Raw genomic sequence first — 16,652 nt, 5'->3', positions numbered from 1 at the left:
TACAAACAACACAATTACAGTGTATAAACATATTGAATTGCCTTGATTTTTGTAACTTTTGTTTTATTTGCTTGTGCTGAAAAGCGCAGAATTGGATAAAATAATCTAGACTTAAATAGAAGTTCAATTTAATTGCATTTTGCTATGTACTTCCCTGACCTGAATAGTTCATATCTGAACAGTCTATTTCTTACAGTTATTATTTTTATCCAACAAGTACATATTATCAAAGCCTCCCAAGACTTTAAGGTGCAAATTTGAAACATCCGTTTGTCTCGTTACAGCAGAGGCCGCTGTTCACTGCCAGACGCGTCTTCCTATCAGGAGCCGTGTGCGCATGCGTGGCTCGGCCATGTTCGCTAGTAAACACACGTCTGTAGGCGCTTCACGCTTTTTACGGACATATACGAAATACTCGCTCGTTGGAAGTGATGTGGACGGTTGTAGTTTATGATCACGAATAATGGGTAAGCGGTATTACTGCGACTATTGTGACCGTAGCTTTCAAGACACCTTGCACAACAGAAAGAAGCACCTGAACGGTGTCCAACACCACAGGGCTAAGAAGACGTGGTTCGATAACTTCCGAGGTAAGTTCGGACAGCCGGACACCCCGTGTGTGGGTTCAATAACGCCTAATGCAACGTTACCTTATTGATATTTGTACGCAGTGCACGTTCCCCCTAAAACCCAGTGTCTCCCAAATTCGTTTTTTTAGACGCTAGTGCAATTCTGCAAGATGAGCGGACCAAGCAGCCCTGTAGAAAGTTTCTCCAGACAGGTGAGTCCTCCTCTGTCCCCGTTTACACTCAGTCTGCTCGCTTTATCTATCAAGTTCACTTAAATTATGTTTGCCTTTATGGGCATGACTCAAGAACAATGTTAACTACGCACAATGAGATCTAAACCTGAACGCTTTCAGTGGAACTAACAAACGGACGATTGTATGGAGATCAAATAATTGTAAGATGAAGTTAATAAAACAGAACAGTTACAAAAACATTACAGTGGGGATCGCTGTGTTAATCACTGTGACCTCAAGCCCCCTGTCATGCCCTCTCTCAGCACATCTGTGCCACCACACAGACAGCTGATGAGAAAACTCAATATTCATTTGTTCCTCCCAGTGAATATGAGCTGGCTACTGGTCGTTGTTTTCTTGATATTGTTGGCAGTGTGTGATGCCTTACTGTAATTGCATTGCTATTAATCTTCCTCTCTCTCTCTCTCCCTCCTACAGGCCAGTGTGTTTTTGGACCCAGCTGCCGTTACTCACATTTATCTGAAAAGGATATGAATGCTTTGGAGCAGCATATTAATGGTGAGATCCTCATTGTTATGGATTGATTGGAGCATGCATTATTGGAAGTTTGGCTTCTAAACTGGGCTGTTGCCACATAGTGTATAAAAAAAACATGTCACTATGCAAATCAAGAAAGCAGAGCCCACCAATCAGAAACACTCCGTGTCACAGTGAGCTGCCATGTTTACCACATCATGCTGGCACCACCCACCCAGGCTCCATGGAAACGAAAGGCCTAGTTCGTCTCTCAGTCTGTATATTTCATGTAGCTTTTCCATCCTGGCTGATGGCATTTGTTGGCACCTGCTCGCAACAGACATCCTTCCGTTGACACAGAGTAAGTTAAAACAACCGTAGACCCATTTCTCAGTGGAGCTGGCTGATGAGGAATGGAGTTAATTGGTCCAGATGGTTGCCCGGCCCAGAGGTGACTGTGACACAGTGAGGTGTCTGACTTCACATGCTCAGCTCTTCCAAGGAAGTCCAAAAGTTGCACCAAACTATGGATGCAAAATCGTCTAAAGCAGTCGATATGTAGACACGACTATGCTCTTTAGTATGGAGCTGTTAGGAAGGTGTGAGAAGTAAATAAGTAATTTCCTCTCTGTTATAAGATGAAAGACGGCAGAAGGTGGCCCCAGACAAGAGGGGCGTTTCCCATGAGCCTTCACTAGAGGAGTGGCTCTCCAGGAGAGAGAAGAAGAGGGCTGCCATGACAACCGGGAGGTAATTAAAGACAATATACCTTGTGATGTCTTGTAAGTGTTTTACTATGAATGACTCAAGAATTGAGGATGTTATGTTTAGGCAAACATTTATTATTCTAATATCATCAATACTGATTATTTGAAGATTTAATAAAACAATTACTTTTCATTTAGCAGTTATTTAGCAGTGAAGTCCATGCAAGAGCTAACCCATTGAATTTAAACCTGATGGGGGGGAAAAAGTACCCTGTCTTTAATAGTTGCAAATTATATGGTGCTGGAAATCAGATTTATTTGTAAAACCCTCATCAGCAGGTTCACATGCATATGTTGCATTATTACGATTCTCCTGCTTGTGAGTCTCTGAGCGTCAACTGTCAATCATGCGTGCTCATCCGAATATTAGGCGCACACTCAAATCAATGAGTCAAGTTCTTTGTCATTTGCGATTCGATGGAAAGTATTCCATTATAATGAAATGCTAGTGCAAAGTGATGAGCCAATTTGGTTGGTTTTTGATCAGTCTTTTATTATTATTACATTTATTACACTGTTTATTTATTTCTTAATAGAAAGTTGTGTAATGCTCAACACGCATCACTCACAACACTTCTGAGTCATTAAGAATTTTTGTGATCCGTAGGCATGTTGCTCAATTAAAACTCAGAACTTTCAGAACTTTTACTTAAACCACAGAGGTCACCATCTATGGAGACGTGATGTGTTCACCCAGGAGGCCTTTCAGCCACAGGCATTTACATAATGGCCCCGGTAGCAGATTTGCAGTGAAACTCATTTGTGTGACCTTCACAAGCAAAGTCAGCAGCCTTCTCTAGTACTGCTGCCTAGTGTTTCTAGTACTCTGTTATATCTCCACCTTCTCTAGTACTGCTGCCTAGTGTTTCTAGTACTCTGTTATTTGTCCACCTTCTCTGGTACTGCTGCCTAGTGTTTCTAGTACTCTGTTATATCTCCACCTTCTCTAGTACTGCTGCCTAGTGTTTCTAGTATTATGTTATATCTCCACCTTCTCTAGTACTGCTGCCTAGTGTTTCTAGTACTGTTATATCTCCACCTTCTCTAGTACAGCTGCCTAGTGTTTCTAGTACTCTGTTATATCTCCACCTCCTCTGGTACTGCTGCCTAGTGTTTCTAGTATTCTGTTATAGCTCCACCTTCTCTAGTACTGCTGCCTAGTGTTTCTAGTACTCTGTTATATCTTCACCTTCTCTAATACTGCTGCCTAGTGTTTCTAGTACTCTGTTATATCTCCACCTTCTCTGGTACTGCTGCCTAGTGTTTCTAGTACTCTGTTATAGCTCCACCTTCTCTGGTACTGCTGCCTAGTCTTTCTAGTACTCTGTTATATCTCCACCTCCTCTGGTACTGCTGCCTAGTGTTTCTAGTACTCTGTTATATATCCACCCTCTCTGGTACTGCTGCCTAGTGTTTCCAGTACTGTTATATCTCAACCTTCTCTGGTACTGCTGCCTAGTGTTTCTAGTACTCTGTTATATCTCCACCTTCTCTGGTACTGCTGCCTAGTGTTTCTAGTACTGTTATATCTCCACCCTCTCTAGGCCCCACTAGTATGCGCCTCATTATCTAGTAGAGCTTCGTTATTTCAACCCTCCATATCTAGTACAGACCTCTATAGTACAGCCTCATTAATACAGCCCTCTTTATCTAGATCCTCATTAGTACAGACCTCAATATCTAGTACAGCCTCGTTCATACAGCCCTCAATATCTGGATCCACATTAGTACAGCCCTCTATATCTAGTACAGCCTCATTCGTACAGCCCTCTATAACTAGATCCTCATTATTACAGACCTATATCTAGATCTTCATTAGAACAGCTCTCTATGTCTAGCACAGCCTCGTTAGTACAACCCTCTATATATACTACAACCTTGTTAGTACAACCCTCTATATATACTACAATCTTGTTAGTACTACCCCCTACATCTAGTGTGGCACTGTTAGTAAAGCCATTTCTATCAAGTATGCCTCTTTCTGACCCTATCTAGTACAGTCGCTGTAGTATGTCTCTCTGTCTAGTATGGATCTCTCTCTAGCACAGCCTCTCTACTGTGGCGCTCTCTGTCTAGTACACCTCTCTACATCTAGTACATCTCTCGATATGCACCGTGGCCCTCTGTGATGCAGCCTGGACCTTCTTCTGTTTGTCTCAGTGTTTTAAAGGTGGATGAGGGCTCAGGAACTGACGACATGGATGTTCCTCCATTCCTGCTGTCCATCCCAGACCTTCCTCCCTCTCTCCTGCCCCCCCACCCAGGTGTTCGCCGAGGACCAGCCTGCAGCGACTGGGGTTGACCTCTACGTACACATCATTTACGTTACCTCTGAACTCTTATGGTTTGTTCATTGCATTGTTTCCAAGTCATATTTCCAGAAATGTTTTTATTTTATTTTTTTCCAGAGGCCTTTTGAAGTTTGGGTTAGGCAGGATAATATCCTAGTTGTTAGTCATGTTTGTTTATCACACACTCCCTACCTAAATCCGTCCTGGCTAGTCGATTGATTTTCTTTTGTAGAGAAACTTTTGCTTTTAAACAAGGTCTTGGGAGATGAGGAAAGCTTGGCTGCGTTTTAATTGCGGATGCTTGTCGACCTGCTTTGGGAGCTCGCTGGCCGGTGCAGTAGACCCGTAGCTTTGCTAAGCCTTCTGTGCGAGGGGCTTTGCTTGCAGTCTTACACAGAGGAACGTGTTCAGTTGCACACAGTTGTTTCACCCGGTGATGTGTGTGGGTGTGCAACTCTGTGGACCTTGGCAGTGGCCTGCTCCTTACTCTGATGACTGCTGTAGCGAACTGGGGTGTATTCCAGTCTGCAAGGTGGAAAAGGTCCTTCTCTGCACTGAATAAAAACCAGACAAAAGTAAATGAATTGTCTTGCTTCTGCAATATCTTCTGATAGTGTGTTGAGACCTTGTAGAGACTTTGAGTGTGTGCCAGCAGCCAAAGGACTGTCTTACCATCGATCTTGTGTGTGTGTGTGTTGGGTGGGTTTGATTAGTTGTGGCCTATGTGGTGTGTACGTGTGTGAGAGGGAAAGAGGGAGGGAGGGAAGAAATGAGAGAGAGGAAGAGGAGGAGGTGGGGAGGTGTTGCTTGAGCTTCTTGCCAGCCGTCATGCTAGGTGTGCATTTGTGTTTATGGACAGAACTCCTTGGGGTAGACACAGTGCTAAAATGACATTTAGTTGTTTTGTTTTAATTATAATGTGCACACGTACGTGCTCGCCATCACCTCAGGAACACTCCTGATGCCTGCTGTGAGGGTGTGGTTATTTTTTAAACTGAGCTGTCATTGTTCATCAGTGCAACACCTGTCAGTTATGTGGACATTTAATCTCATCAATAAACATGAACCGTAAACAACAACAGTTTATTTCATTTGCTCACATTTGACATTTACATGAGAAGTCAGCATATTTCAGCACATCATAGTTCCTGGATTTATCTCTGGATTTGATGCAATTTACAGATGAGGTGTGTATGGTGTTACAGTAATGTACTGATACCTCTGATTACACAAGGACGCTTATGTGACCACTTTATCGTGCTGCTCACAGTTAGATGCTAGAAATGGAAGCTGAAAACGTAATTCATAGTACACATCAAGCAACCTGTTAAAAATATTTGTTAACAAAATATAAGTAAAATAAACTTGATATATTTGAAACATTTGATAGAATTTCTTTGCTAGTAATCCCCAGCTCCCTCCCATCCTGAGAAGTGAATATTTAAACATGTTTAAATCATATTGCTCATATAGATGACTTAAAAAGAACTAGTATTAGTTACTGAACTTTGGGAGTTGAATTCATGATATGTTTGTGGTGTCCTGACATCCTTTCAAAGTACATAAATCTTAGTTGTAGATCACAGTAAAATTGTCATACAAGTATAGTTTTGCATATTTCAAATACAAACACTGATTCTGACTTGAACGTCACACAGTACATCAAAATAGTCAAAACATTACAAATGCATGCGGCTGCGAACTGTAGCATAGGTTACATCATTATTACTGTATCACTTTTCCGTACGAGTAGACTCTGCGTTCTAGCTTAGGGGGTGGGGTTGGTGGTGGTTATACAAGTTCAGTTTAGTAGTCTGAAAGCTTTCTTAGACCAAGCTCAGAGATGCCTTAAACGGACCTGATTACAACAGGCAAACTGAACCCAGCTTCAGAATCCGCCCCACTGGGCTGCCCAGTCTTTACTTTAAACTACAAATTAAAAGTCCTACCCAGATGTAGCTGGCTAGCCTGTGAATCCAGCTTCTTATCCCCAGTAAGTTTCATTTTACAGACATTAAGATGCAGGGTTTTTTATTTTTATTTTTGATGAGTTGTGTATAAACCTCTCTTTACCGATATTTTTGTGCCCCTTTTTCACTGCAATTAGGGAATAAAGCTGTCATGTTCTTCCTAATTTATTTGCTGTGTTGTGGTCAGCTGTGACCATGACGAAGGACTCTGGAGAACGGGAAAGGAGAAAAGGACCTTGAACACAGTTGAAGAGTCACGCGACTTCCAGACAAAATCCATTAACTTACCCAAATATACTATTAATGAGCACAACACAGACCAGAACGTGATTCAGACATGTCCAGGATGAACAGAGGAAGCCTAATCTATGTCATTAATGTTGAAATAACAAGTCAACGTAGGTTACACGTACCTCCGACAGAGTACACAACAACGTACTAGACTTATAACTTTCGACATACAGAACATGATTTCTCCTGCTGCTCAGGCACTGAGATGACCAATACACAAATGACCAATAATAATATATAGATAACCTACGGAATATATAGTTCATATTGAGGTGAAGGCTGAATGCATAGAGATATCAGGTTCAATATTGCTTTTGCTTACTTTTTAAAGCCAAAGAGAATTATGCATGCATGCTGTTTATGATATCACGCATTGTCTTCTCTTCTCGTACGAATTTCGTCGTTCACTGGTGCGTTTCAGTGGGTATTAGGTTGCTTGGGCCCAGTTTGTGTTATTCATTGACACTTTCTGCTAGAACGCATGCTGATCAAATCAGACTTTGTGTTCTGCGGAACACCAGAAGATAAAGTTTGAGTGGTACAATTGTAAAGAAAACAGTATTTTTGCAGAACTGCTATTTGCTTTGTTTAGTCTTTATTTAAACAAATAAAATGAACGTCCGTCTGCAAAGAAACCTGAGCATCAGTTTTGGATCAATGATCATTTCAAGTGCTGGCGATGTCAGTGCCAAATGTGTTAGTAAAATGTGAAAAGGACAATCAGATATGGTACATTCCGTCCTGTTCTGTTGGTGGCCAAACATTTGACACATACTTGTTTTTATTGTCGTTCGTTTATAAAAGCTGAGTTGCACGTTGATGAGTTGCACATTATATGTTCTTATGCTAGTCCTACACCCCTGTGACCTGTGTACATTTGGTGGATAAAAGTAGTTCTGGTTCTAATGATTGGTTCTGTAATTTAATGCTACTGTGAAACTTCACAAATCCTCTGTGGAAATCTGAGAAGTGCTCTTGCATATATAAAGGTTCAATAATACATGTGTTTTGAAATGCAAAGATACATTTCCACTTTGCTTTCAGCCTTATGATGATAAAGCTCATTTAGAAAGCAAAGGTAAAGAAAGCAATATTAACTTCCTCTTACATTAAGGTTCATTTGCATAATGGCTACCATATACTGAGACAGCCACAAAGTTCAGTATTAGCTGTGGCTTAAGATATACTGACAAGAAGAGATATATTTTATCATGACATTAATAAGACTGATTAATTGAGTATTGATTTTCTTTAAAGTCATAACCATGAATTTTATGAACTCCAAATGGGAAGATTAGTGACTTTCCCCCTCATAAACTTTATAGATAAAAGCATTAAATTAATGAACCAAAGACAATGACACAAAGAACCATAATGTAAGCATTTAGGATGGTTTTAGATTTCACAATGGTGGTCTAAACAGCGTATTTTCAGTCACAATCTGAAAGTTATATGCAGAATTTTACAAAGAATATTACATCTTTAAAAATCAGTGAGAATAAATCATAGATTGGAAAAAGATTATACAATAAAATAATAATTAAATAAAATTACCCATTCCCATTTGACCCAAATTTGATCCCTAAAGATTGGTTTATTGATTTTGATCTATATATCATGTTGTATTATTTTTAAATGCCCTGACATAGGATTCATGTTAGAGACATATAATGTAAAACCAAGCAATGCTCCTCATGGTGATCATTTCAATGGTCTACTGCATTCAGTGTTCAGCTATGATATTAGATATGTTAGCTTTGCAACCCACACCTGCTATTAGCAGCTACATCTTGTTTTCTGTCAAACTAGTAATCCAGAACAAGCACTTTAAGTACGTAATTACTAATTACTGTTCAGTAATTAGTATTTTAATATAGTATATATTATATATAATATAGTATTATTGCATTACTGTAGGAAAAATTTTGAAAAAAAAAATCTTTCATTATATTTGCTTATAGTGGGTATTAGAGTTGGGTGAAGTCTGTCTGACTGATCTATCTGCATAAAAATGCCTGCACAGAAACATCGTCATGGCCGCTGAAATGGCTGGGGTGCACATGTACTCATATGAAGGTGCCATAAACTTTCTTTTACACTTTTTTTCAATAGCTTTTGAACTAATTAATGCATTCATTAGTATTAATGAACTGAGCCCATGCAACAAACATACTATATGTCATATTTCTTTGTAAAAAATAACTTGAGCCTGGTGTAGCATTGTTTAATATCCTCTTTTTTTAAAATAAGGTGGTCACTAAATAGTTTTTTGCGTTTATTAGGCAATATCTTGCAATTGAAATGTATGTGCCCACAGAAAACCCTTTAATCTCCACTGCCAGGAATTTGTTTGTGGTACCAGAAATATATGCTCTACAAAATAAAAAATAATAATATAAAGCATTATTGTAAGTATTATTTTTTAATTCCTCTAGGAATAAAGATGAGTCTAAAGAAAACACATTTTGACCCTCCCTTTAAATACATATTCATCATTTCTATGGTTCAAGTTGATCTCTGAGCAAGTAATATAGTTTTATATATAGTTTTATATTTTTAGAACTATATGTTAAAAATATAGTATTCAACATTAAAGCACAGACACAAATTGTAGCAGGCAGGGTCGTGTAGTGCTGTATGCCAATGTGGAGTGAATGTGAGACAAGGGGAAGGTTGTGGGGCTCTGGCATCGTGAAAAGCTGGTTCGACTAGTGATGTCTGTCAGCCATCTTTGATGGATGATGGCATTGTGTTCCTAGTGCGCCTTTGCTTTTACTCTGGGCATTTCTCATTCATTAAGAATTCAGTGAGGTAATGATTTTCTTTGTCCTTTCTCGTTGGACGTACTGGTTAACATATGTCAGATGAATAGATCCTAAACCCTTGTCAAGATGTGCATATCACAGTGCACACGTATGAATGCACGCCCTTCCTAATGTGTGTGTGTATTAATGCAGGGTGTCATGGAGATAGCACGCCCTTCGTTATTTGTGAATGAAACGACCACATGTGTCCTGTTCTTCTACTGCCTTGTGTCAGTGTATCTGCAGCTACATGAACTTTGACACAATTCAAGGGATCATGCATTTATATCACACATTAATATTCCATGTTTGTCTCAACCTTTTGTCTCTGTCCTTAAAAAACACTGAAGGGCATACATGGACAATTGAAGATTTGATTGGACGGGGCCATTCACTTCATCCCTCTTCTGAGCATCTGATTGGCTGCAATGAGCATGACGCTGATGATGAACGCAATGGCGAAGGCACAAATCAAGCTCTTTCGCACACATGTGTGCTTGACTTGTTGCATGGGGCTTGCTTTGAGACACAGATGGAGAAAGTAAAGCAAAAAAGTTAAAATTCCTACAGCCATTATTAGGTAGCCCTGTATCATTATATATACGTGGCCATAGAACATTTTTGTGGATTGCAAACATTCCCTAATATTTTTATGCCGCATATTTTTTTTAGCAGAAGCTGCTGGTTTGTTTGTCATAACAATTGAATAAGGATCATTAGAATGCTATCTAGGCTGTTCAGGAGGGAATGATCTCATCTTTCAGTAGATACTCCAGACATCCCACATACGTGACTACTGAAAACCCCTCCATGCCCTTTTCAATGGCCTTGAGCTCCACTCTCTCCCCAGGACATTTAATTCAACAATATCGTCTTGCTATAAATAGAATTTTGTCCAACCCTTCAGAAGCATTCACTGAAATACACTTCTGAAATTGACTCAGTGGACTCGACAGCTTGATTTGATTGACATAATTACTTAGTGGCACTTCATAATGATATAGAGGTGAGCATGTGAATTCACAGAGAGAGGGTCTAATAGAGATGGCCAGTGTCAACAGATGATGAATGCTGTAATTGAATCGTGGGTGTGCAGAGACTTACTGTCGATATCAATTTGGCATTCTGAGCTGTTCACGTGGCTCTCCTCGGTCATAATGATGTTCTCGATGTCTTTCATCGTCAAGTGGTCGCAGAAAGTTTCGTAGAGCAGCCTCTTCAGTTCGTCCACAGTCAGTTTCTGCATATCACACTAATGAAATGCACGTCAAATGGGAAGAAACATTACCTTCGGCTTCCAGATAACAGCAGAGGTTTTGGAATGAGGTTTCATATCGTAGAGGTCCATGCTAAAGTGTCATTGACGTCTTACTGCAGATATGTCACACAGCATGTGAAATTTACGAAGAATATTTCTGCCCGACAGCGCTGACTGAGAAAGTGTTCAATTTAAACGGGTTTTTATTAGAAGGGCAGCAGAGCCAACAATGGAATGGCAATGTGTAAATAATGTATGAGTCTTTCACACGCTATCATAGCTGATAACCACTGAGGCACAATGAGGACCTCACGCAAACAGTGTTAACAGGTTTTATGTTAAATGTCCAACCAAACACTACAGAAGTATTATTGCAGATCTATTACACAGATTATGAAGAATAGAAAGCATATTTCTGCCCAAAAGCTATGGCTGAAAAGTATGTTTAGTATTCCAATCAGATTGATTTTATTATAATGGCTGCACCACAATCGCAGTTTGTGAATAATGTTTGAATAATTTTCTTGAAGCTGTCAGACAATAGTAATGAGGCAGAACTGGGACTTTGAGCTAATGGAAATCACAATGTTAACATAGCAGGTTTTCAGCTTTGGGGTCACAATGCTGCATACCTTCCAGAATATGGAGTCAAAGTCTGCTCCGTGAAACTTGTCAGGCATGCCGGTCGTGGTGAGCTTGGGCCCGAGAAGTGTCACAAACTCCTCGAAGCCGACCTGGCCGTCACCTGCACACACCACAGGCCAACCTGACCACATGCCTCCAGGAAATGTAGATGAAAGATGCAAAAAATCAATATGAACAGACCATGTTTGTCTTTTAACAATTGTCTGTTTGCAACCCAAACGCAAACAAGGCGGCTCTATCTTCTCTACTCTGTAAAGAGTTCTATGAAAGCAAATCCAAAGTTTACTTCTACTTCCTGTGAAGTTTGAGGGTTGAAAGGTTTGAAGGCGATCTGTGATCGTGGTAATAATGATCAAAGGCATCACGACTGTGATCATGGACACAATATTACTATTGGTGAACTACTGCAGACATCTCAGTTGGCTGAATTTAGACAGACCGACCAAACCAACGAGGAGTGGGATGATGTGTGCGTGTGCTGGTGAGCTGAAGTACCATCCATATCCAGTCTCTTGATGATAACCTCCAGCTCCACCTCGTTTGGCATGTAGCCCAGAGACCTCATGGCCATGCCCAGCTCCTGCTTCGAGATGAACCCATTCCCATCGCGGTCAAACACTTTGAAGGCCTCTCGGATCTCTGCGGAGGCACCGTGTGCAACGTTATTATCAGTTTCTCGGTTCTGTTCTCTGCCATCAAGTATTTTGCTGATTTTCTTATAGAATAATAGTGAGAGCTTTGATAATTATAAATGGGAAAAATTAAACTAATATTTGCATATTTAATGAAATTGAGACACCTAATAAGTTATATAAACTTGGACTCTTTAATATGGCAGGACACTTCTGCTGATTCAGTCATGCTCAAAGGCCTGGCACAACTTGATAGACTAGAATTCTTCTATGTCTTTACCTCAAATTTTAAATGCCCAAATTAACTGATTTAATTTGCAGACAGGACGAATTCATTGAGCAGCATATTCAAAACACAATGAAATGGGTTGAGAAAATGCGTAGAGCCCAAAATTTGGTACTTGAAGCAGATTAATTTCATACAGGAGATGGTCGTTTCCTAAGCCTCCCCAACAGGTTCCACCATACCGTTCAGTTTTGGCAGCTGTTTCCCAGACAGGTTGGACGCTATTGCATAGATACGTTACTGGACACAAAAAACCGAATCAAAATTAAGCGGTATGTAAGCCGCTATACTTCATCTGTAGGTGTGTGAAATATACACCGAATAACGTTTTACAAGTAATATCTCATTCGGGATTTGAAATCCATGGCAAATTAAATCTGCCCGCGATGATCGTCCCCCGTCTCATACAAGACGGTTGACTGTACACTATAAATGCAACAGTTTAAAAAAATCTAACAATGCAAAGAAATACAAATACAATTTGCAAAGAAATAAAGCCGAACATCTGATCTGAGGTCCGTCGCATGGGAACTCTCCATGGTGCTGGAATTTCAGTTTTCTATTTTAGCAAAGTATGAATATTAGTACCTGCGCTTCAAAACGCAGAAACACCGCGCCGAATATGTCAAAAAACAAAGGTAACCAACCTACCCTCTACTTCGTCCTCGGGGAGGGTGACAGGAGGCCGATATGAGAGGATATCTGGTATAGAACATAGTCCCCTGTACATGAACCTAGAGGTCACGGCACGCACTGGCATTGCTGCGAGGGCAAACCAACACTCGGACTTCATAAAGCACGTCGTAGTTTGGTCGCCGCAAACTTCACTACATAGCGCTCGTCGTGATCTCTCTAAGAAAGCATGTGTGGTTTTGGCTTAGATGGAATCACTTCAGCAGTGGCTCCGTTGAAGAACGGTCATTCCATCGAAGTGTCTGATTTCTTTGCGTTAGGCTCGTTGGAGGTAACGAAATTTCTCGAGTTCATTCAGATAAAATGGCGAATGAATACGCAAGATACTATTAACAAGCGATTAAACCAGACATACATGCCTTTCGGATATTGCCATAATCTTCCCTTCTCTAGTTATCTTGAACAAATTGTGAGTGGTATGCAGCGCGTCCGCACGCGTATTTTGGGGCAACGCGGAGTCGGTTCTCCTCTGGTCACGGGGGTTCCATCCGTCTTCGTTCGAAGGAGGTTTCCTTGTAAATACAAAGATTATCAGGCAGACATATTAAGACGATAGCCGAGTAGTGTCCGTGGAAGACACCATTAAAGCAGAAATATAATTGTGAGTCACAGTAGGCTATTACTGATCCCCGTGATTCACAGGAGGCTAATACTGATCCCCGTTTTCTCCCGAGTCGATGCCATCCACTACGCTCTTGATGCAATCCTACAGGTAGTTAAACGGTCCGTAGTTGTTGGTTTCCGAGTACCTTGAATAATTCCGTTCACCGTTGGGTTAATCATCCTTCACCAAGTTCATCTAACGTCTCAAAGGAAATTTGATAAATGTTGGAAAAAAACCACATACAGCAATGCGCTGGTTACATTGGTTAACTGTAAGTGTATATAATATCGACTCCTTTCTCTGCAAATTTTGTAAATTTTTTGTTTAACTAACCAGGCTCGTTGGAAGTTGCTCGAGGGAAAGCGCAAAAAATCCTTTCACCTTCGTTTCGTCTCTGCAGTATATTCCCAGAACGCGCGCCTATGTCCTCGCCAAATACACGGGTCTACTGATGACGCGCGCCCGCGCCCACACAGTCGCCGAGGGCTACATTCAACCAAAATCGATGTTTTAGTTTTCTATAAGATTTATTTGTATTAAATAAGAACTAATTTGCTTCATATAAACGTCTTCTAGAAAGACAATAGTCATTTATTAGTCATTTTTGCAAAATGTATGTATGTGTGTGTGTGTGTGTGTGTGAGAGAGAGAGAGAGAGAGAGAGAGAGAGAGAGAGAGAGAGAATTTATTTGTTTACTTATTTCAGCTTTATACTTTGAAAGCTTGGATCTAGCACAAATAACGAAAAATGAAAAAAAAACAACTGTTTCCAAAATATTAACATCTGTTTTGACACCTATAGATGTGCAAGTGGTCCTGTGTGGGACCCTGTCAGGCCCTTCCACACACTGGACTGCTCAGATCCTCAGTGGTCTCCTGAGGCCACTCTGTCTCCTGCTCACTCACGAGCTCTGCCGATCCCAACACTTCAGAGCACCACTGGCCTGCTTCCCCTCACCTGCGACGTTCTGGGATGATTTTCTTTCTTGATGACTGGCAGCACAGTGACATGAGGACACGGAGAACGTTAGCAGAACTCGGGGAGAAAAAAAAGAGAAGGAATGCAGGTGCTTTGAGGTTTTCGGTTGTGCTGCACGCACAGTGGAAGACAATGATGTTGGGCAGAGGGAGTCTGAGGATCTACTGAGCCCTCTCCACTGTGGAGATTAACGTAGATCTTTGAAGTCTGTCTCAGCAGATCTCATCACTGATCCTGACGCTGGAGGATCACAGACTGACTCTTTAAATTATTCAGCCATTGCAGGTTTAATACCTTCAAGCAAAAATAATGTTTTTTTTCTAACTGCAGCACATTTATAATGATGCTGAAAATCAAACATTGAGTAACATGAAAGTTCATTAAGTGCACTACATTTACAGAGTTTACAGCTCCTCTTAGTCCTGTTATATTCCAGTGTTAAAACAAAATAAACAAAGAAAACACTTTACGTGGCCCATCATTGTTTTTAAATCATATTTAGTTGTAAATATTCTGTGGTACCAGAATACCTTTCAATACCTGCATCCATCTCTTTAAACATTCAGCAATGTCTGGGTAAGGTTGAGTGAGGGAGACAGAGACTGTACCATGACAGACTGTACCATGACAGACTGTACCATGACAGTCTGTACTGTGACTTTTCTGATCCACAGTATCCACAGTATACTAAGTATATGTGAGCGTGTCTCTAAGCAGTCCTTAAAGAACAATGGTGATTTTTGTTTGCAGAACCTTTATATTGTATATTATATTACATACATTCGTGATATGTTTAACAAATATGCAAAATCTGAAACAATCTGTCTCTCTTGATTACATTTCAGTAGTTGAAATTGGCATATCAGTAAACCAATAAATCATAAAGCATCCAATTGGCTTTTCTTTAGATCAGGAAGTGTATATGTATAGGGTTTCTATATGTAATCTGTAAAACAAACCATGCGCTTATTGTCTCCAAGCATGAAAGTATGTAATCTCATAAACCAACAGAGCAGAAAGAGAGCCTCCTGTAGCTCATCTGGGAAGCCTGCTACAGTTTACTGTCCCAAATTCTATCGGGAATATTGATTGGCTCAGTAATTGCCTGGGGCTTTCTGAAGGAGCGCTGATCGTCGCCACTGTTCTGATAGACACTCACATGTGATCAGAATGTAATCAGGTTTTATCAGCCGAGACGGTGAGGTGCCGCAGCATGGAGGATCCCAGCGTCGTTTCACTAGTGGCCAAAGCAGCACTGGCCTGTGTTCTCATCCGCTCAAGAACACCGATTATCTTCCTGTCACCACTGATTCATATCGACGGACACGCTGTTACTAATTGTTTCGAATAATGCACTCGAAACAAACAAAAGCGGAGCATACTGGTTGATACTGTATGATTTTGGATCTCAACATGGAAAAAATGTTTTTAATAAGTTTATACTGCTTTACTCCAATAAGTAAATTATCCATGTCCAGACATAATGAATTATTTACAATGTTTTAAAATGTGTATGAGTAGTGGGAGAGAGGGGTGAGATGGCAAAGTTAAAGCCCTCTATACTGCCTTCGGAATTTCTATTTAGAATTTATTATTCTTGTATAATGACTGAGGGGATCACCGTGGTCCAGGAAATGTGCATGTAATGTAAGTCTTTAGGAACAGAACATATCCCTCATTACTCTTTCACAGCAGGCGACCAGCTAACCTGTCGTGCTTATTTACATGTGGATTATGATTTTAATTGAACCAAGTGCAGCACAAAGATTAATTTCAAATTAATTCCAATAATTATTTGATTAACATGAAAATCAGGTCACTCGTTTAAATTGACCCTTTAATGGGACTGAACTGTACAGTTAGCTTACATGACATTTAAACACTTTAAAGGGACTGAATTAGCATTGGTACCACACTTTCTGCTCATAAACACATGCGCTGAACACACATGGACAAGCTCTGGATACACACACCTCCGACACACACACACACCTCTGACACACACTCACACCCTCTGGAGATGCTCTGGACATGTGTGCTCCAGACAATCCCTCACACACTCTGGACACACCCATAACATTCAAAAAGCACACATACACACTTTGGACACATCCATACATTCTGATAATGCACACACACTGAACACACATGCT

At 40.4% G+C, this 16,652-nt stretch overlaps 2 protein-coding genes across 2 annotated transcripts; one reads left to right on the top strand and one right to left on the bottom strand.

Moving 5' to 3' along the window:
* Positions 1–298: 298 nt before the first annotated feature.
* Positions 299–5,416, top strand: zmat5 (zinc finger, matrin-type 5). The gene is made up of 5 exons (XM_077011294.1): positions 299–590; positions 719–781; positions 1,241–1,321; positions 1,918–2,029; positions 4,207–5,416. Exons 1-5 carry the CDS (start codon positions 464–466, stop codon positions 4,346–4,348), a joined length of 525 nt encoding a protein of 174 aa, XP_076867409.1. The 5' UTR covers positions 299–463; the 3' UTR covers positions 4,349–5,416.
* Positions 5,402–13,949, bottom strand: cabp7b (calcium binding protein 7b). The gene is made up of 5 exons (XM_077011293.1): positions 12,875–13,949; positions 11,801–11,944; positions 11,293–11,405; positions 10,507–10,654; positions 5,402–9,921 (listed from the first exon to the last, which is right to left on the bottom strand). The coding sequence occupies exons 1-5, from the start codon at positions 13,014–13,016 to the stop codon at positions 9,794–9,796; spliced, it is 675 nt and encodes a 224-aa protein (XP_076867408.1). The 5' UTR covers positions 13,017–13,949; the 3' UTR covers positions 5,402–9,793.
* Between the last annotated feature and the right edge of the window lie 2,703 nt (positions 13,950–16,652).

This window comes from Brachyhypopomus gauderio, chromosome 7 (genome assembly GCF_052324685.1).
Source record: "Brachyhypopomus gauderio isolate BG-103 chromosome 7, BGAUD_0.2, whole genome shotgun sequence".
Taxonomy (NCBI): Eukaryota; Metazoa; Chordata; class Actinopteri; order Gymnotiformes; family Hypopomidae; genus Brachyhypopomus; species Brachyhypopomus gauderio.
This window is presented reverse-complemented; position numbering and strand designations above follow the sequence as displayed.